Source organism: Sphaeramia orbicularis, chromosome 2, assembly GCF_902148855.1.
Source record: "Sphaeramia orbicularis chromosome 2, fSphaOr1.1, whole genome shotgun sequence".
Classification (NCBI taxonomy): Eukaryota; Metazoa; Chordata; class Actinopteri; order Kurtiformes; family Apogonidae; genus Sphaeramia; species Sphaeramia orbicularis.
Window position 1 is genome coordinate 24,455,976 of NC_043958.1, and position 15,840 is coordinate 24,471,815.

General features: G+C 35.2%; 1 protein-coding gene across 1 annotated transcript in view; it reads right to left on the reverse strand.

Moving 5' to 3' along the window:
* The window catches only part of LOC115433075 (E3 ubiquitin-protein ligase Midline-1-like), a 192,862-nt gene that overhangs the window by 122,662 nt on the left and 54,360 nt on the right, over nt 1-15,840 (reverse strand). The window contains exon 2 of the mRNA XM_030154286.1: nt 3,505-4,298. Coding sequence (XP_030010146.1) covers nt 3,505-4,230 — 726 coding nt within the window. The 5' untranslated portion in view covers nt 4,231-4,298. The remainder of the gene's footprint in view (nt 1-3,504; nt 4,299-15,840) is intronic.

The window sequence follows — 15,840 nt, forward strand, 5'->3', positions numbered from 1 at the left end:
TCGGATGTGTGCGCAAAGTTAAAAATCCTTTTAGTTCAGGTTCCACATTCAGACCAATTCAATCTCAATTTGGCAGGATTCAGTCAAATATGATGATAATAACATATAAATAATGGCAACTCCAAATTTTTCTGTTAGTAAATGTAAATGTTTTCATGTATTTACACTAAAACAAAGTATAATTTTGCAAAAAAAAAAATGTGGAAAAAATGTGGAAATGATAAACTGAGGCATAATATTGTCAAAATTACACATATTTTTTTCAGTTTGTTCATGTTATTCACATCTTTTGAAATGATAGTTTGTAGATGTAAAACTTTTCAAAATGTAAATTTACTTTTTTCGCTCTAAAACATGCAGAAAAGTTTGGAGTTAACATTATTTATATATTATTTTGTCATTATTTTACTGGTCTGGCCCACTTCAGATTAAATTTAGCTGAATGTGGCCCCTGAACTAAAATGAGTTTGACACCCCTGCTCTACATGATTAGTGTGATTTTTTTTTTTTTTTTTTTGGGGGGGGGGGGGGGGGACCTGATGTATACAATTATATACATGCAATACACAGATAATCCACTAGGGGGGGGGGGGAATTCATTCACCAGAGGCCTTTCCAGTGGAGGTATAAGTTTGACAATTTTAAAAGGAATTACCAATTTTTTAGACATGTTTGTGTTATATTATGTTTTTGTTTGTTCAAAAGTAATATTTGAGCATTGAGACCCGATGTATCAAATATGATACAAAATTCAAACTCATACATGGAAATTGATATTTGAAAACTTTTTTTTTTTTTTTTTTTTGTTCAGAAGGACCAATAAGGGCTCCAGTTTCAAAGAACTGGAGTTTTCTGTCAATGATTTAATAGTTCAGGCTTTACAGGGTTAAAAGCCTTGAATTTCCAAATCTGTATTTAATACCTTAAAGCAGGGGTGTCAAACTCATTTTAGTTCAGGGGCCACATTCACCCCAATATGATCTCAAGTGGGCCGGACCAGTAAATTAATACCTATGAAAAAAGTAAAATTACATTACGATAATGTTTATATTTACATTGTTTCCTTAAAAATCTAAATAACGTGAACAACTTGAAATTTCTTAAGAAAAACAAGTGAAGTTTTAACAATACTCTGCTTCAGTTTATCAGTTTATCATTTACACGTGTGCATTACAACTTACATTATAATTATAAATACTCATAATATTTACTTTTGTCAAGACATTTCACGTTGTTCATATTTCTTCTTTTTTTTTCTTACACTAAAACGAAGATAAAATCTGCATTTGTTATTATTTATAGGTTGTTATGACAGTATTCTTCTGGTCTGACCCAATTCAGATCTAATTGGTTTATATGTGTACGTATGGAACCGGAAATAAAATGATTTTTGCATTTCACAAATTCATCCTAGGGCCCAGATTGGACCCTTTGGTGGGCCGGATTTGGCCCCCGGGCCACATGTTTGACACCTGTCTTTAAAAGATATTAAATTCCATATGGTAGGTCTTAAGTTATGTTGCCAAAAACCTGTTCACTGTATTGTGTTTAAATGTGTTAAATGTCGAAGCTGCAAAAGAAAGTAACATTATTCGACTCAGTTCCACCTGTTCCGACCCGACGATTAATATTGAAATTAAGAATCAGTTATCGCTAACTTTGCAAACCCTGGTGAGGAATACCTCGGAACAATGGGAATCAAGATAATTACTTGGCCTGTTCTCTCTTTATTTCTTATAGTGGATAATTTTTTTAGGCCTGTTCTCTCTTTTTTTCTTATAGTGGATAATTTTTGGGGGCTGTTCTCTTTTTTTTCTTATAGTGGATAATTTTTTGGGGCTGTTCTCTTTTTTTTCTTATAGTGGATAATTTTTTGGGGGTGTTCTCCTTTTTTTCTTATAGTGAATAATTTTTTGGGCTGTTCTCTTTTTTTTTTCTTATCGTGGATAATTTTTTGGGCCTGTTCTCTCTTTTTTTCTTATAGTGGATAATTTTTTGGGGCTGTTCTCTTTTTTTTCTTACAGTGGATAATTTTTGGGGGCTGTTCTCTTTTTTTTCTTATAGTGGATAATTTTTTGGGGCTGTTCTCTTTTTTTTTCTTATAGTGGATAATTTTTTGGGGCTGTTCTCTTTTTTTTCTTATAGTGGATAATTTTTTGGGCCTGTTCTCTCTTTTTTTCTCATAGTGGATAATTTTTTGGGCTGTTCTCTTTTTTTTCTCATAGTGGATAATTTTTTGGGCTGTTCTCTTTTTTTTCTTACAGTGGAAAATTTTTGGGGGCTGTTCTCTTTTTTTTCTTACAGTGGATAATTTTTGGGGGCTGTTCTCTTTTTTTCTTATAGTGGATAATTTTTTGGGGCTGTTCTCTTTTTTTTCTTATAGTGGATAATTTTTTGGGCTGTTCTCTTGTTTTTTCTTACAGTGGAAAATTTTTGGGGGCTGTTCTCTTTTTTTTCTTATAGTGGATAATTTTTGGGGGCTGTTCTCTTTTTTTTCTTATAGTGGATAATTTTTTGGGCCTGTTCTTTCTTTTTTTCTTACAGTGGATGATTTTTTTGGGCTGTTCTCTTTTTTTTTCTTATAGTGGATAATTTTTTGGGCCTGTTCTTTCTTTTTTTCTTATAGTGGATAATTTTTGGGGGCTGTTCTCTTTTTTTTTCTTATAGTGGATAATATTTTGGACTATTCTCTTTTTTTTTTTTCTTATATGGAAAATTTTTCGGGCTGTTGCACGTCTGGGCCACCGTACTATACTGTATATGCTAATAAGATACATTTAATTATGTTATTTATTTTATTTATTTATTTTTGGAACTCACTTTTTATTGTTTTTTTCTTTCTTTTCACCCATTAAACATTTTACAGCGATACAACAGGATATAATTATAAGAAAATATATCAATAAACATATGAAAATCAAATGTTAAAAAAAACGGGAACAAAAAGAAAACACAAACACACACACAAAAAACCTTTTGTATTTTAATTATGTATTTAAATTGAAATGTTTGCTTCATAGTGTGCACAAAACCTTAAGGAGATTCAACCAGCCATACTCCCACTCCCACTCTCTCAGACGGTTACACCACACATCCTAAAAGCTACGCTCAATTAAACGCACCTACACCCCGAAGGCAATCGCTGCTCGTTAACCTACAACCTCATTGAAGGCGCCGTGCCTCGTCACTAATGATACTTCCCATATTCACTGTGTGTGCAATCCTCCGAATACCCTCCTAGCACACGGGCATGGTGTAGCGATTATGCTAATTGCTTAATTATTCAGGAGAGATAATAAGTCAGCGTGAGATGATAAAATCTGGCTTGATAATCGAGTTAGATACCTTGGTAAGGATAAGAGGAAATTTAAGAATGCAGAATACAATTAAAGTTTCTAATGAATTATTTGTGTTAGATAAAGAACGGAGACAATCTGCGATTAGAATGTCATTAGCGAAAACCAATCCTCAAAAGCCGCTGATTTAGTAAACTTCTTCACTTACCCTGAGTTTTTCATAGCGGTCGCTCAGCGCTGCCACCTGGTGGTCCCTGTGTCTTCCCACCAGTTTACACAGCGAGCAGATCAGCTGATCATCGGTGACGCAATACATGTTCACCTTCTCCTCCTCGTGTTCCAGACATTGGAGCCCTCTGAGGTGGGAGTCCGGCATGGGTTCGATAAGTCGGTGGCCGGTGAACGGTTTCTTGTTGGGGTGCGTCGCTCTGAGGCATTCTTCGCAGTACGAAACCTCGCAAGTCACGCAGGTCTTGACGGCGTCCTGCGGAGGGTCCTGCTCACAGAACTGACACTGGACGGGCTCCGGAGGCGTGCCCGGACTGGACATGGCGGCGCTAACGGGAACTAGCGCCAAACGGTTACTCCCTTCGTCACTGGGAGAGTTGGGCCCACTGTGGGGCGCAGGTAGAGCCAGTGGGAGCGGGAGTCCTGCGGAGGATGAGGCCCGTTGAACTCTATCTATAATGTTCTGCAGGGTCACGTTTCTCTTCAGTCCTTCTAGTCCACGTTCAGGACTCAGGGAAATGACATATCTACAAGTAGGGCACTGGAAAGCGCCGATGCTTTGAACGGATTCGTTGGTAGCGCAGTGGGAGACGAGGATGCGGTGGGCGCAACCGAAGCAGAGGCTGTGGGCGCAGGGGAGCAGCAACGGGTCTTCAAAGAGCTCCAGGCAGATTGGGCAGGTTAGTTCTGACTCCAGAGTGTCCATCCTGCTCAGAGGAGGCCAGGCGGGACCAGGCGCAGTGTCAGCGAAATCCAGGAGAGCCACTCAGCTTTCTGTAGACCACGGACAAAGGGATTGATAGAGGGGAGAAGGGGAAAAAAAAGAGGGGGAATTGGGAAAAGAAAGCACAGGGATTTGTGATTAAACTGTGTGAAATGGCTTACTTCTGATTGCTTTCTAGGGAGGGATTATATCTCAGTAGAGCAGACCACTGAGTGGACTCCAAGAGGAGCACGGTGTTAAGTGTTGGATTTTTTTAAGCTTGAGGAAAAAACTGGAAGTTACACGGCAAAAACTGGAGTCATGTTGCAAAGACAAAAACTTGAGTATTCCAGTTATGAGCAGTGTTGGAAGTAACATGTTACAAAAGTAATGCATTACAGTAACATAACTTTTTGCTGTAGCGCATTACTAATCAATTTTCAGTAGTATTTTACTCAGTACATGTTCAACAACACACTTTTTGCTCATAATTTAACCCTTTATCAAGCTAGGGACTATTTTTGGTAGGGATGTCCGATATTGGCTTTTTTGGCAAAAACCGATATGCCGATATTGTCCAACGCTTAATTTCCGATTCTGATATCTACCGATACCGCTGCCGATATACATGGGATATTAACCCTTTCATGCATACTGGTCACTACAGTGGACAGCGATTCTACAGCTGTTCCCTTGTATATTCATGGATTTTGTTGTTGTTTTCGTTGTTTTTTGTTTGTTTGGTTTTTTTACACATATCTTTATTAAAGTTTTAAGACACTACATATCTGTTCTGACATGTATTGGTAACATTATGTAGATCTCTCCTTAACATAAACCCCCAGAATCACAAGCCCTTCCCATAGTTTTCATACAATTTATCACTAAATTCATGTTTCTGTGCATCAAAAATTAAGCATGTGGTGTCCAGCTGAGTGGACATTTTTGCAACTTAATGAAAAATAGGTTCATAAGAATTTTTTTTTTTTTTTTTTTTTTTTTTTCATTATTATTTTTTTTTTTTATGTTTTTTATTTTATTTTATTTTATTTTAATTTATTTTTCAGAAGAATTTTTTTCAATTGCATTGTTTTTTTCATGCCTAAAGAGGAATAAAAACACTCAGGAAAAAATTTTGATTAAGGTTCTCATAATTCATGCATGAAAGGGTTAAAAAACAAAACAGTTAATCACAGTCTAATAACAATTAGCTTTTCTTTTTTTTTTTTTTACACTCAAACATGTTTCTACAGATCAGGTTTGTCTAGATCAGCAAATTTACAGTAATGGTGTGAATTACAGTGTATGGGATGATGCATAAGCGTATCCACTGTGTTGGCTGATATGGAAGTAAAACAACAAAATCCATAAATATATAAGACAACAGCTGTGAACAGCTGTCCACTGTAGTGACCACTATGCATGAAAGGGTTAAACTAATTTTAGGTGACATCACATATCTCCTGTCATGGAATGAACACATCATGCCTAATTTTATTGTGATGCCCCATTGGATGCATTCTCAAATGCAACAAGACTTTTAAAATGTAAACACTGTCTGTGCAAAGAATACATACTTCAACTGAAGTTGTGGAAAAAATGCCATATTTATTTATTTATTTATTTTCTCTCCCTCCCTCCATGAGTCTATTACAGTGTGACAACTCTACTGTACAATTATGAAAACTGCACATTTCTTTCAGCTACAAACAATGCTTCATTTACGCATGCCGGTGAAATCAAGGCATTATTTTATCGGTTTTAATGATAGGCAAAAAAAACGATAACGATATTCATCGATATTACATTTTTATGCCAACATCGGGCCGATAATATCGGTGGGCCAATATTCTCAGACATCCCTAATTTTTGGTCATTTCCACACACCTTGTTGAGCCGCATTATGTAATAAATTCCCATTATGTAATAAAAGTTCAAAATGTAATAAAAATGTCACGTCATCTTGTAATAAAACCGCATTATGTAATAAACTGACACATTTTGTAATAAACAACGTCAACGCGTTATATAGTAATTTTTTTCACATAATGTAATAAGTTACTACAATTTGAGAAATTTATTACAAAATGCTCTTGACACATTTTTATTAAAAAAAAAAAAAAAAAATGTAATAACATGGTTCATTTTGCAATAACAATCCAAATTAATATAATTTCAGAGCAATTTAGAAGAAATTAGTCACAGGAGCTACAGGTAATGGAATCCGAACTTTAACCACACAGTTTAAAGATTAATTTAGCACATTACATTTTCCTGAAAATAAAAATGTGTCAAGTGCATTTTGTAATAAATTTCTCAAATTGTAATAACTTACTATATAATGCACTGAGGTAGTTCATTACAAAATGCGTCAGTTTATTACATAATGCGGCTTTATTACAAGATGACGTGACATTCTTATTACATTTTGAACTTTTATTACATGATGAGAATTTATCACAGAATGCGGCTCAACATGGTTGTAGAAAATTATTATTTACTATCAGAGCATGAAAAATATTTCAGATATTTAGAGGTAGAATATTCAAAATCATGCATAAAAACTTTAAAAAATAAAATTAAATAAAATCAGTGTTGGGAGAAATGAAATAAAAACCATCTCTGAGGCATTTTGGAAGCAAAGATAACAATTTAAACCAAACTAACCAATGCAATGTAATGATATTTATCCCAATATAAAACTATATTATGATATTAGTCATTATTGTTTTGTATCCATGTTGAGCCGCATTCTGTAATAAATTCTCATTATGTAATAAAAGTTCAAAATGTAATAAGAATGTCACGTCATCTTGTAATAAAGCCGCATTATGTAATAAACTGACGCATTTTGTAATAAACTACCTCAATGTATTATGTAGTCAATTTTTTCGCATTATGTAGTAACTTATTACAATTTGAGAAATTTATTACAAAATGCACTTGACACATTTTTATTTTCAGGAAAATGTAATGTGCTAAATTAATCTTTAAACTATGTGGTTAAAGTTCGGACTACATTACCTGTAGCTCCTGCCACTAATTTCTTCTAAATTGCTCTGAAATTATATTAATTTGGATTTTTATTACATCATGAACAATGTTATTACATTTTTTTTTAAAAATAAGAATGTGTCAAGTGCATTTTGTAATAAATTTCTCAAATTGTAATAACTTACTACATAATGTTAAAAAATTTACTACATAATGCGTTGACGTAGTTTATTACAAAATGTGTCAGTTTATTACATAATGCGGCTTTATTACAAGATGACGTGACATTCTTATTACATTTTGAACTTTTATTACATAATGGGAATTTATTACATAATGCAGCTCAACACGCCTTCACGTTACAACTGACAGTGAGTCAACACTCTCAGGTCCAATGTGGTCTACAGGGTCTGTAAGGTCCACCTCTGCATGGACAGTGAGTGGACCTGCTTTGTTAGGTACCAAGAAGTAATGGTACTAATGTAAGGAATGATGTTCAAAAGGATAACACAGAAACCACATAATACACAGCAAAAATTGGAGAGTTGAAATTTCAGGGTTAAACATTTGAGAGTCAATTTTCACTCTCAAAGTGTAGTTTGAACTCACTGTGAGTTAAATGTCACTCAGAGTTGGGGTTAATGAAAAGAGTTAGTCAAGCCTGTGGAAATGAACTCAGCAGAAGTGTTGTTTTGTGTCTCTCCAGTGTTAATTTGCCTGGTGCAATTTCTATCAGACTGTCACTGTCAGAGAGAAAAAAAGAGGAAAAATTAATTTTCTAAAAAAAAAAAAAAAAAATGCATCAGCTTTCTTTGAATCATCCTGTTCACATTGAATTTGAAGTCATTTTTAATGGATTCACTTTTTTTTATGATTAAAATTAACACTACTTTCAGAGTGAAAATTAAGTCAAATGAGTGTTATTTTTGTTACTTTCATGGTGTTAATTTAACTCTGTTTGAGTTAAAGGAGAAACTCTGACAGTGTAAATAATAAATCCATATGGGTTCATTTAACCCAGGTCGGTGAGATTATGAAGGGTGGCTGTGGCTCAGTTGAGCAAAGGGTCGGCGGTTCGAATCCTGGCTCTGACTATCCATGTGTCGAAGTGTCCTCGGGCAAGGCACTGATGTCACTGTATGTGTGTGAGTGTGAGGAATTGTAAAGCACTTTGGGCACCATGAAGGTGTAGAAAATGCACTATATAAGTTCAGTCCATTTATGAACTCTGGTGAGTGTTGGGAGTTAAATCAGTCAGTGTTAAGTTAACTCAGGTTTCTGAGTTAAAAAGGCAACTCTGGCATAGTGTTAAATAATTAACTCCAATGTAAATGTTAATAAATAAACTTATATAAACTCTCAAAACGAGTTAAAATCAACTCTGTGGGAGTTGATTCAGCTCTCCAATTTTTGCTGTGTAGAGTCAAATGCAAGAAACACTAATTTTTTTTTTTTTTTTTTTTTTCAGAAATGTGATACAAATGGCTTTATAGGCTTAACCTTAAAATCCATCCTTCTTAAAATCCTCCTTCACTAAAGCAGCAGGACTTCCTTTACTCAAGTGGAGGATGATTGTAAGTGAATCTGGTGCCAATCAGTGAAGAGCAGATACATGTTCATTCTGTCAAACATTAGGTCCAAACTGACCTCACTGTTGGAAACATGGACGATAAAACCACTGTTCACGGAAAAACAGAGCAGTGAACTACGCCAACACCATCTGTAGTACTGGGTATATTTAATGAAGTAAAACGTAGACTAGAATAGAATAGAATAGAATAGAATAGAGTAGAAGAATAGAATAGAATAGAATAGAGTAGAATAGAATAGAATAGAGTAAAAGAATAGAATAGAACAGAACAGAACAGAATAGAATAGAGTAGAATAGAGTAGAAGAATAGAATAGAATAGAATAGAATAGTATAGAATAGAATTGAATTGAATAGAATTGAATAGAGTAGAAGAACAGAATAGAATAGAATAGAATAGAATAGAATAGAATAGAATAGAATAGAATTGAATAGAGTAGAAGAATAGAATACAATAGAATAGAATAGAATAGAATAGAATAGAATAGAATAGAATAGAGTAAAAGAATAGAATAGAACAGAACAGAACAGAACAGAATAGAATAGAGTAGAATAGAGTAGAAGAATAGAATAGAATAGAATAGTATAGAATAGAAGAATAGAATAGATTAGAATAGAATAGAATAGAATAGAATAGAATAGAATAGATTAGAATAGAATAGAATAGAATAGAATAGAGTAAAAGAATAGAATAGAATAGAAGAATAGAATAGAATAGAATAGAATAGAAGAATAGAATAGAATAGAATAGAGTAAAAGAATAGAATAGAATAGAATAGAATAGAATAGAATAGAATAGATTAGAATAGAATAGAATAGAATAGAATAGAATAGAATAGAGTAGAATAGAGTAAAAGAATAGAATAGAACAGAACAGAATAGAATAGAGTAGAATAGAGTAGAAGAATAGAATAGAATAGTATAGAATAGAATAGAATAGATTAGAATAGAATAGAATAGAATAGAATAGATTAGAATAGAATAGAATAGATTAGAATAGAATAGAATAGAATAGAATAGAATAGAATAGAATAGAATAGAATAGAAGAATAGAATAGAATAGAATAGAATAGAATAGAATAGATCTTAAATGTCACTGTCGGAACAACAATGAAACTTTGTTTAGCAGCAAAAACATTTTTTAAATCATATATATATATATATATATATATATATATATATATATATAGAGAGAGAGAGAGAGAGATAGATATATACATACTTTATTTAACCAGGTAAAAAAAGCCTCATTGAGATTGCAAATCTCTTTTTCAAGAGTGTCTTGGCTAAGAAAAGAAAAGCAGCATAACACCCAGTTTCTGACAGAGACAAGACGTAATCAACACATAATTAAAAAAAACGTACAATCGATAGTGACAAAACAATCACATGTGCCAGTTCAAAAACAGCTACACTGACCGCTCCTTTACAAGAGTTTTAAATTTACCTACAGAAACAAGTTCAGATAGATTTAGGTTGTTTTGCAGGTCGTTCCATGCACGGGGGGGGGGGGGGGGGGGGGGGGGGGGCAGCAGACTGAAATACAGTCTCCCCCAACTCTGTTCTGCCTCTAGGAACCACTATCACTATGTTTTTTTCTGCGAACACAGAGCATACTGTTGTTGGTTTTTCCGCACATAAGTACAGAAGTAAGATGGAAGGAGCCCGAGAAAACATTCATAAATGAAAATCAACTGATGAGACCACCTGCGAACGTACAGAGAAGGGAACGTAAGGTACAGCGGTAGACGGTGTCCAGCTTTTACAAAAGATTTTCAGATGCATTCATAAAAAGGTGATCACCATAATCAATCAGAGGTTAAAAAAAAAAAAAATCGCAGAAATTAAATGTTTCCTTGTATGAACTGAGAAAGAGGATTTGTTTATGTTTATGTTTATGTTTACGTATTTGGCAGACGCTTTTTTCCAAAGCGACTTACAGGGGAAAACCAATTAAATCACTCAATCAATCAAATTTTATTATATAGCGCCAGATCACAAGAAAGTTATCTCTTGACATGTTATATATATATAGAGTTGGTCAAAACCAGACTCTAAGTCAATTCTACAGAAACCCAACAGAATCCTCCTGGAGCAAACACTTGTGACTGGTGACAGTGGCGAGGAAAAACTTCCCTTTAACAGCAGAAACCTCGAGCAGACCCAGACTCCTGGAGGATGGCCGTCTGCCTTGACCAGTTGGGGTTAAAGAGAGAGAGTAAAGAAGGGGAAAAAGGGAGAGCGATAGAGATAGAGACTGGGGGAGAGGGGGAGAAGGGGGGAGTAGGGGGAGACACATGGAGGCGGTTGAGGATAAGTGAGTGGTGATGATGAGGGCAGGGAAGAGGCCGGACCACCGCAGCAGGTCCAGAGATAATCGTGAAAGAATCTGTGGTTGTCCTGGGAAAAACCTTATTAGAATATTTAAAATGGAGTGTTTGAAAGTGCTAGGATAGGAGGTGCTCTCAGAAGAGCTGGGTCTTCAGGAGCTTCTTGAAGATAGGCAGGGATGACTCTGTTCTTGTAGCACTTGGTAGAGCGTTCCACCAACATGGAACGACCCATGAAAAGAGCCTGGATTGTCTTGTACAAGGTCTGAGGACCACCAGACTACGTTCCCCAGACGAGCGGAGTGGTCGTGGGGCGACATAAGCTTTTATTAGTGCACCTAAGTAGACAGGAGCAGACCCACGGAGAATTTTGTAGGCTAGGATTAAAGATTTGAATTTGATGCGGGCAGCTATGGGTAGCCAGTGTAACTCAATGAGTAAGGGGGTGACATGTGCCCTTTTAGGCTGATTGAAGACCAGACGCGCTGCTGCATTCTGGACCATCTGTAGTGGTTTGACAACACAAGCTGGGAGGCCCGTTAGAAGAGCATTGCAGTAGTCAAGACGGGAGATAACCATAGTCTGCACCAGGAGCTGGGTGGCCTGTTCGGTTAGGTATGGCCTGATCTTTCTTAGGTTGAACAGAGTGAAACGGCATGATCGGGTGACAGAGGCAACGTGATCCGTGAAGGTCAACTGATTATCAATCATGACTCCCAAGTTACGTACTACACTGGTAGGAGCCAGAGGTATGGAGTCAATAGTGATGGAGATGTCCTGCTGTATGGTTGGCTTAGCTGGGAAGACCAGCAGTTCAGTTTTGGACAGGTTCAGCTGAAGGTGATGGGCTTTCATCCATGCAGATATGTCAGAGAGACAATCTGAGATCCGCACTGAGACTGTGGAGTCATCAGGTGGGAATGACAGATAGAGCTGGGTATCATCAGCATAGCAATGATATGAGAAGCCGTGTGAGTGGATGATCTGACCGAGTGAGGTGGTGTATATGGCAAAAAGGAGGGGGCCCAACACAGAGCCTTGGGGGACCCCCGTGGTGAGGCGGTGAACTGCTGATGTGTGCCCTAGCCAGGACACACTGAAGGACCGACCAGTAAGGTAAGATTGAAACCAGGAGTGTGCGTGGCCTGTGATGCCCATGTTCCAGAGTATGGATAACAGGATATCATGATTGACAGTGTCAAATGCTGCTGATAAGTCCAGTAGAATGAGTACTGAAGTCTTGGCTGCTGCTCTAGCCTCTTTCAAGGCTTCTGTCACAGACAACAGAGCCGTTTCAGTGGAGTGGCCGATTTTGAAGCCAGATTGGTTGATGTCAAGGAGGTTATTTTGGGAGAGGAATTCTGTGACCTGTTTGAAAACAGCCCTTTCGATGATCTTAGAAAGGTATGGGAGGAGTGAGACTGGTCGATAATTCTCCACTTGAGTGGGGGTGAGGGAAGGTTTTTTGTTTCTCTAAGCCTATGGAGATTTAGAACATGTTAACAATATGTTTAGGGTGAAATTTTCAAACTCTGGTTTCTCAAAACGAGGAAAAGTGGACATAGAGCAGGGGTGTCAAACATGCGGCCCGGGGGCCAAATCCTGCCCGCCAAAGGATCCAATCCGGCCCGCGGGATGAACTTGGATAGTGTAAAAAACTACACCGAAGATATAATCAACCAAGAGTGTTGAACTGGTTTTAGTTCAGGTTCCACAAACAAACCACTGTGATCTCAAGGAAAATAATCACATAATCACCTATAAATAATAATGACTCCAAATTTTCTTCTTGGTTTAATGCGGAAAAAAAACAAACAAAAAAAAACATGTTATGCTGATGAATAATGACAACTTCAAAATGTTGTCCTTGTTATAGTGCAGAAAATAACATAAAAAAACCCAAAAAACATTAAATTATGAAAATATTTACATGAACAAATTATCCTTTAACAATAAAATGAGAATAACCTGAAATGTCTCAAGAAAATTAAGTGCAATTTTAACAATATTCTAAGCGTTTTGTGCCTTTGTAGAAGTGATCCATAAGTTGAGGCATAATATTGTTAAAATTGCACTGAATTTTTTTTCAATAAATTTCTGTTTTTTTCCAGTAATTCCCATCTTTTTTGTTTGGATAGTTTGTAAATTTAAATATTTTCAAAATTTAATGTTTTCGATTTTTTTTTTGTTCTGTTTCTTTTGCACTAAAACAAAACGAAAAAATAGGAGTCGTCATTAATTATAAGCTATTATGCTATTATTGTTTTGTAAATTGTCCTGAATGTGGCCCCTGAACTACAATGAGTTTGACACCCCTGCAGTTTCTACCCTATTTTTATTTTCTTTTTATCAGTTTTAGCTGAGTTATCAGTCTGCCCAGACGTTTTAGCATTAAATCAGCAGCTCTTTCAGCGCTGCATGCAACTTTTTGTTCCCTTTGTTCATTTCCAAGCCAGAGGGTTTGATGATAAAAGGCAACAATAACAACAACAACAACCAAAAAAAAAAAAGCAGGTAGTTTGTGGAAGTCACTGGGCATTCACCACGAAACAAAAAAGATGAGATAAAACCTAAACAAACCCTGCGGCAAAAAAACTAGATCATTGTAAACGTTGTAAATAATGAAAAACGGACAAAGAAAAGATAGAGATCGGAATATTGTGGGAGTAACTGAAGATAAAACAGGGTTCGATTACAGTGAGGATGCATTTAAACGAATAATTTCAGTGTGAAAAATGTTAATTAATGCTACAAATGCTTCTGCAAATATGAATGATGAACACAGCCTGATAGAAGAAAAAACAAACACATGTAAAAAGCCAGTAAATGCATCCTCTGTCGTTTCCACTGAGCAGTATTTTCAGCAGATGTCACTGTTTACTGAGCTTAGGACTCGCACGCTAACACACTCAGCACATCCCTCCTACCTCCTATTCACTCACTGTCATCTTTATGCATGATTTCCCTTCATCCTCGGAAAAAAAAACAAAAAAAAAAACAAAAGCTACAGATAAAGCGTCCTCACTCGAGCTCTCCTCTCCGCAGTCCAAGCTGTGATATTTTAAGACGGATACAGATCGTTTGCACTGCAGATAAAATATAAAATGCAAGGAACACAAAACTGAAGGGAAATGATAGTGCAGGAGGAATATTTTAGAATCTTTGATGTGGAATCTTTAAAAAGAAATGAACATGTAGAAAAAACACTTCATCAAACCAACACTTCAAATGATATAAAATGTGTTTGAAAAGGAACTGAAAACTGAAAGTTTATGCTTCTACGTGAGATGCATAAAATAAGAGTTTCTCTAACATCAATCAGCGGAAACTAAAACGAACCAAAAACAGATAATAAACCCATTCGTTTTTCTCTCTATTTAACCTTTCCCAAGTGATTTATCGCTATTTATTTTAATATTATGCTCTGTTTTTTGAGTAAAAATCAGGTATTTTCCTATATTTAATTCACTGATCATGTAGATGTTTATAAAAGCTCAGATTAAAATGAAGCTACTTCTTATCAAATACATTTTTCTTTCTATTTAAACTTTCTTAAGGGATTTATCACAATATTGTCTTGACTATTTTTCATTTGTTTTCAGTGAAAATCAGGTATTTTTCTTATATTTAATTACAGATCATATACTTTAACCCTTTCATGCACGAATTATGAGAACCTTAATCAAGATTTTTTTTTTTTCCTGAGTGTTTTCATTTCTCTTTAAACATGAAAAAAACAATGGGATTCAAAAAATTCTTATAAAAAAATAAATAAATAAATAAACAAGTAAAAAAATATATAATAATAATAATAATAATAATAATAATAATAATAATAATAATCAGCTGGACATCATGCGTTTAATTTTTGAAGCAACGAAACATGCATTTACTGATAAATTGTGTGAAAACTATGGGGGGTGCTTGTGATTCTGGGGGTTTATGCTCAGGGGATTTCTACACAATGTTACCAATTCATGTCAGAAAAGATATGTAGTGTCTTAAAACTTTAATAAAGATATGTGTAAAAAAAAAAAAAAAAAAATCCATGAATACACAAGAGAACAGCTGTAGAATAGCTGTCCACTGTAGTGACCAGTATGCATGAAAGGGTTAATCCTCATGTTGAAATTACATTGGAGGGTTATTATACCAAAAACAGAGAAAATTTTAGGAAAAAATGACATTTTCAGTAAAATATATCATTAACTGAACATAAACCAAGTGTCTCCATCCACTGTTATTTATTAAAATCCATGGGTTTTACTGGTGAATCAATGTTGTAGAAGATGACAGTGTTTCCACGGTAACTACGGAGTCTCCGAAGGTCCAAATGGGTCATATCTGATGACCATGAAAAGATGACAAACTGTATTTTACACCAAATATTTACATTTATTGATAAGATTAGAGGACCAACAGGTATTAAAGAGTTTATTATTTGGGTGTTTATGGGTTAAAAACTGTGAAAAAGAGGCTGTTTTTAGTCAAAATATATGATTGACAGGTTGTAGTATAATATTATAGTATGTACGATAGATAGATAGATAGATAGATAGATAGATAGATAGATAGATAGATAGATAGATAGATAGATAGATAGATAGATAGATAGATAGATAGATAGATAGATAGATAGATAACTATAATATTATCCTCTATATTTTGCATTTTTCATTATAAATCATGAATTTCCATTT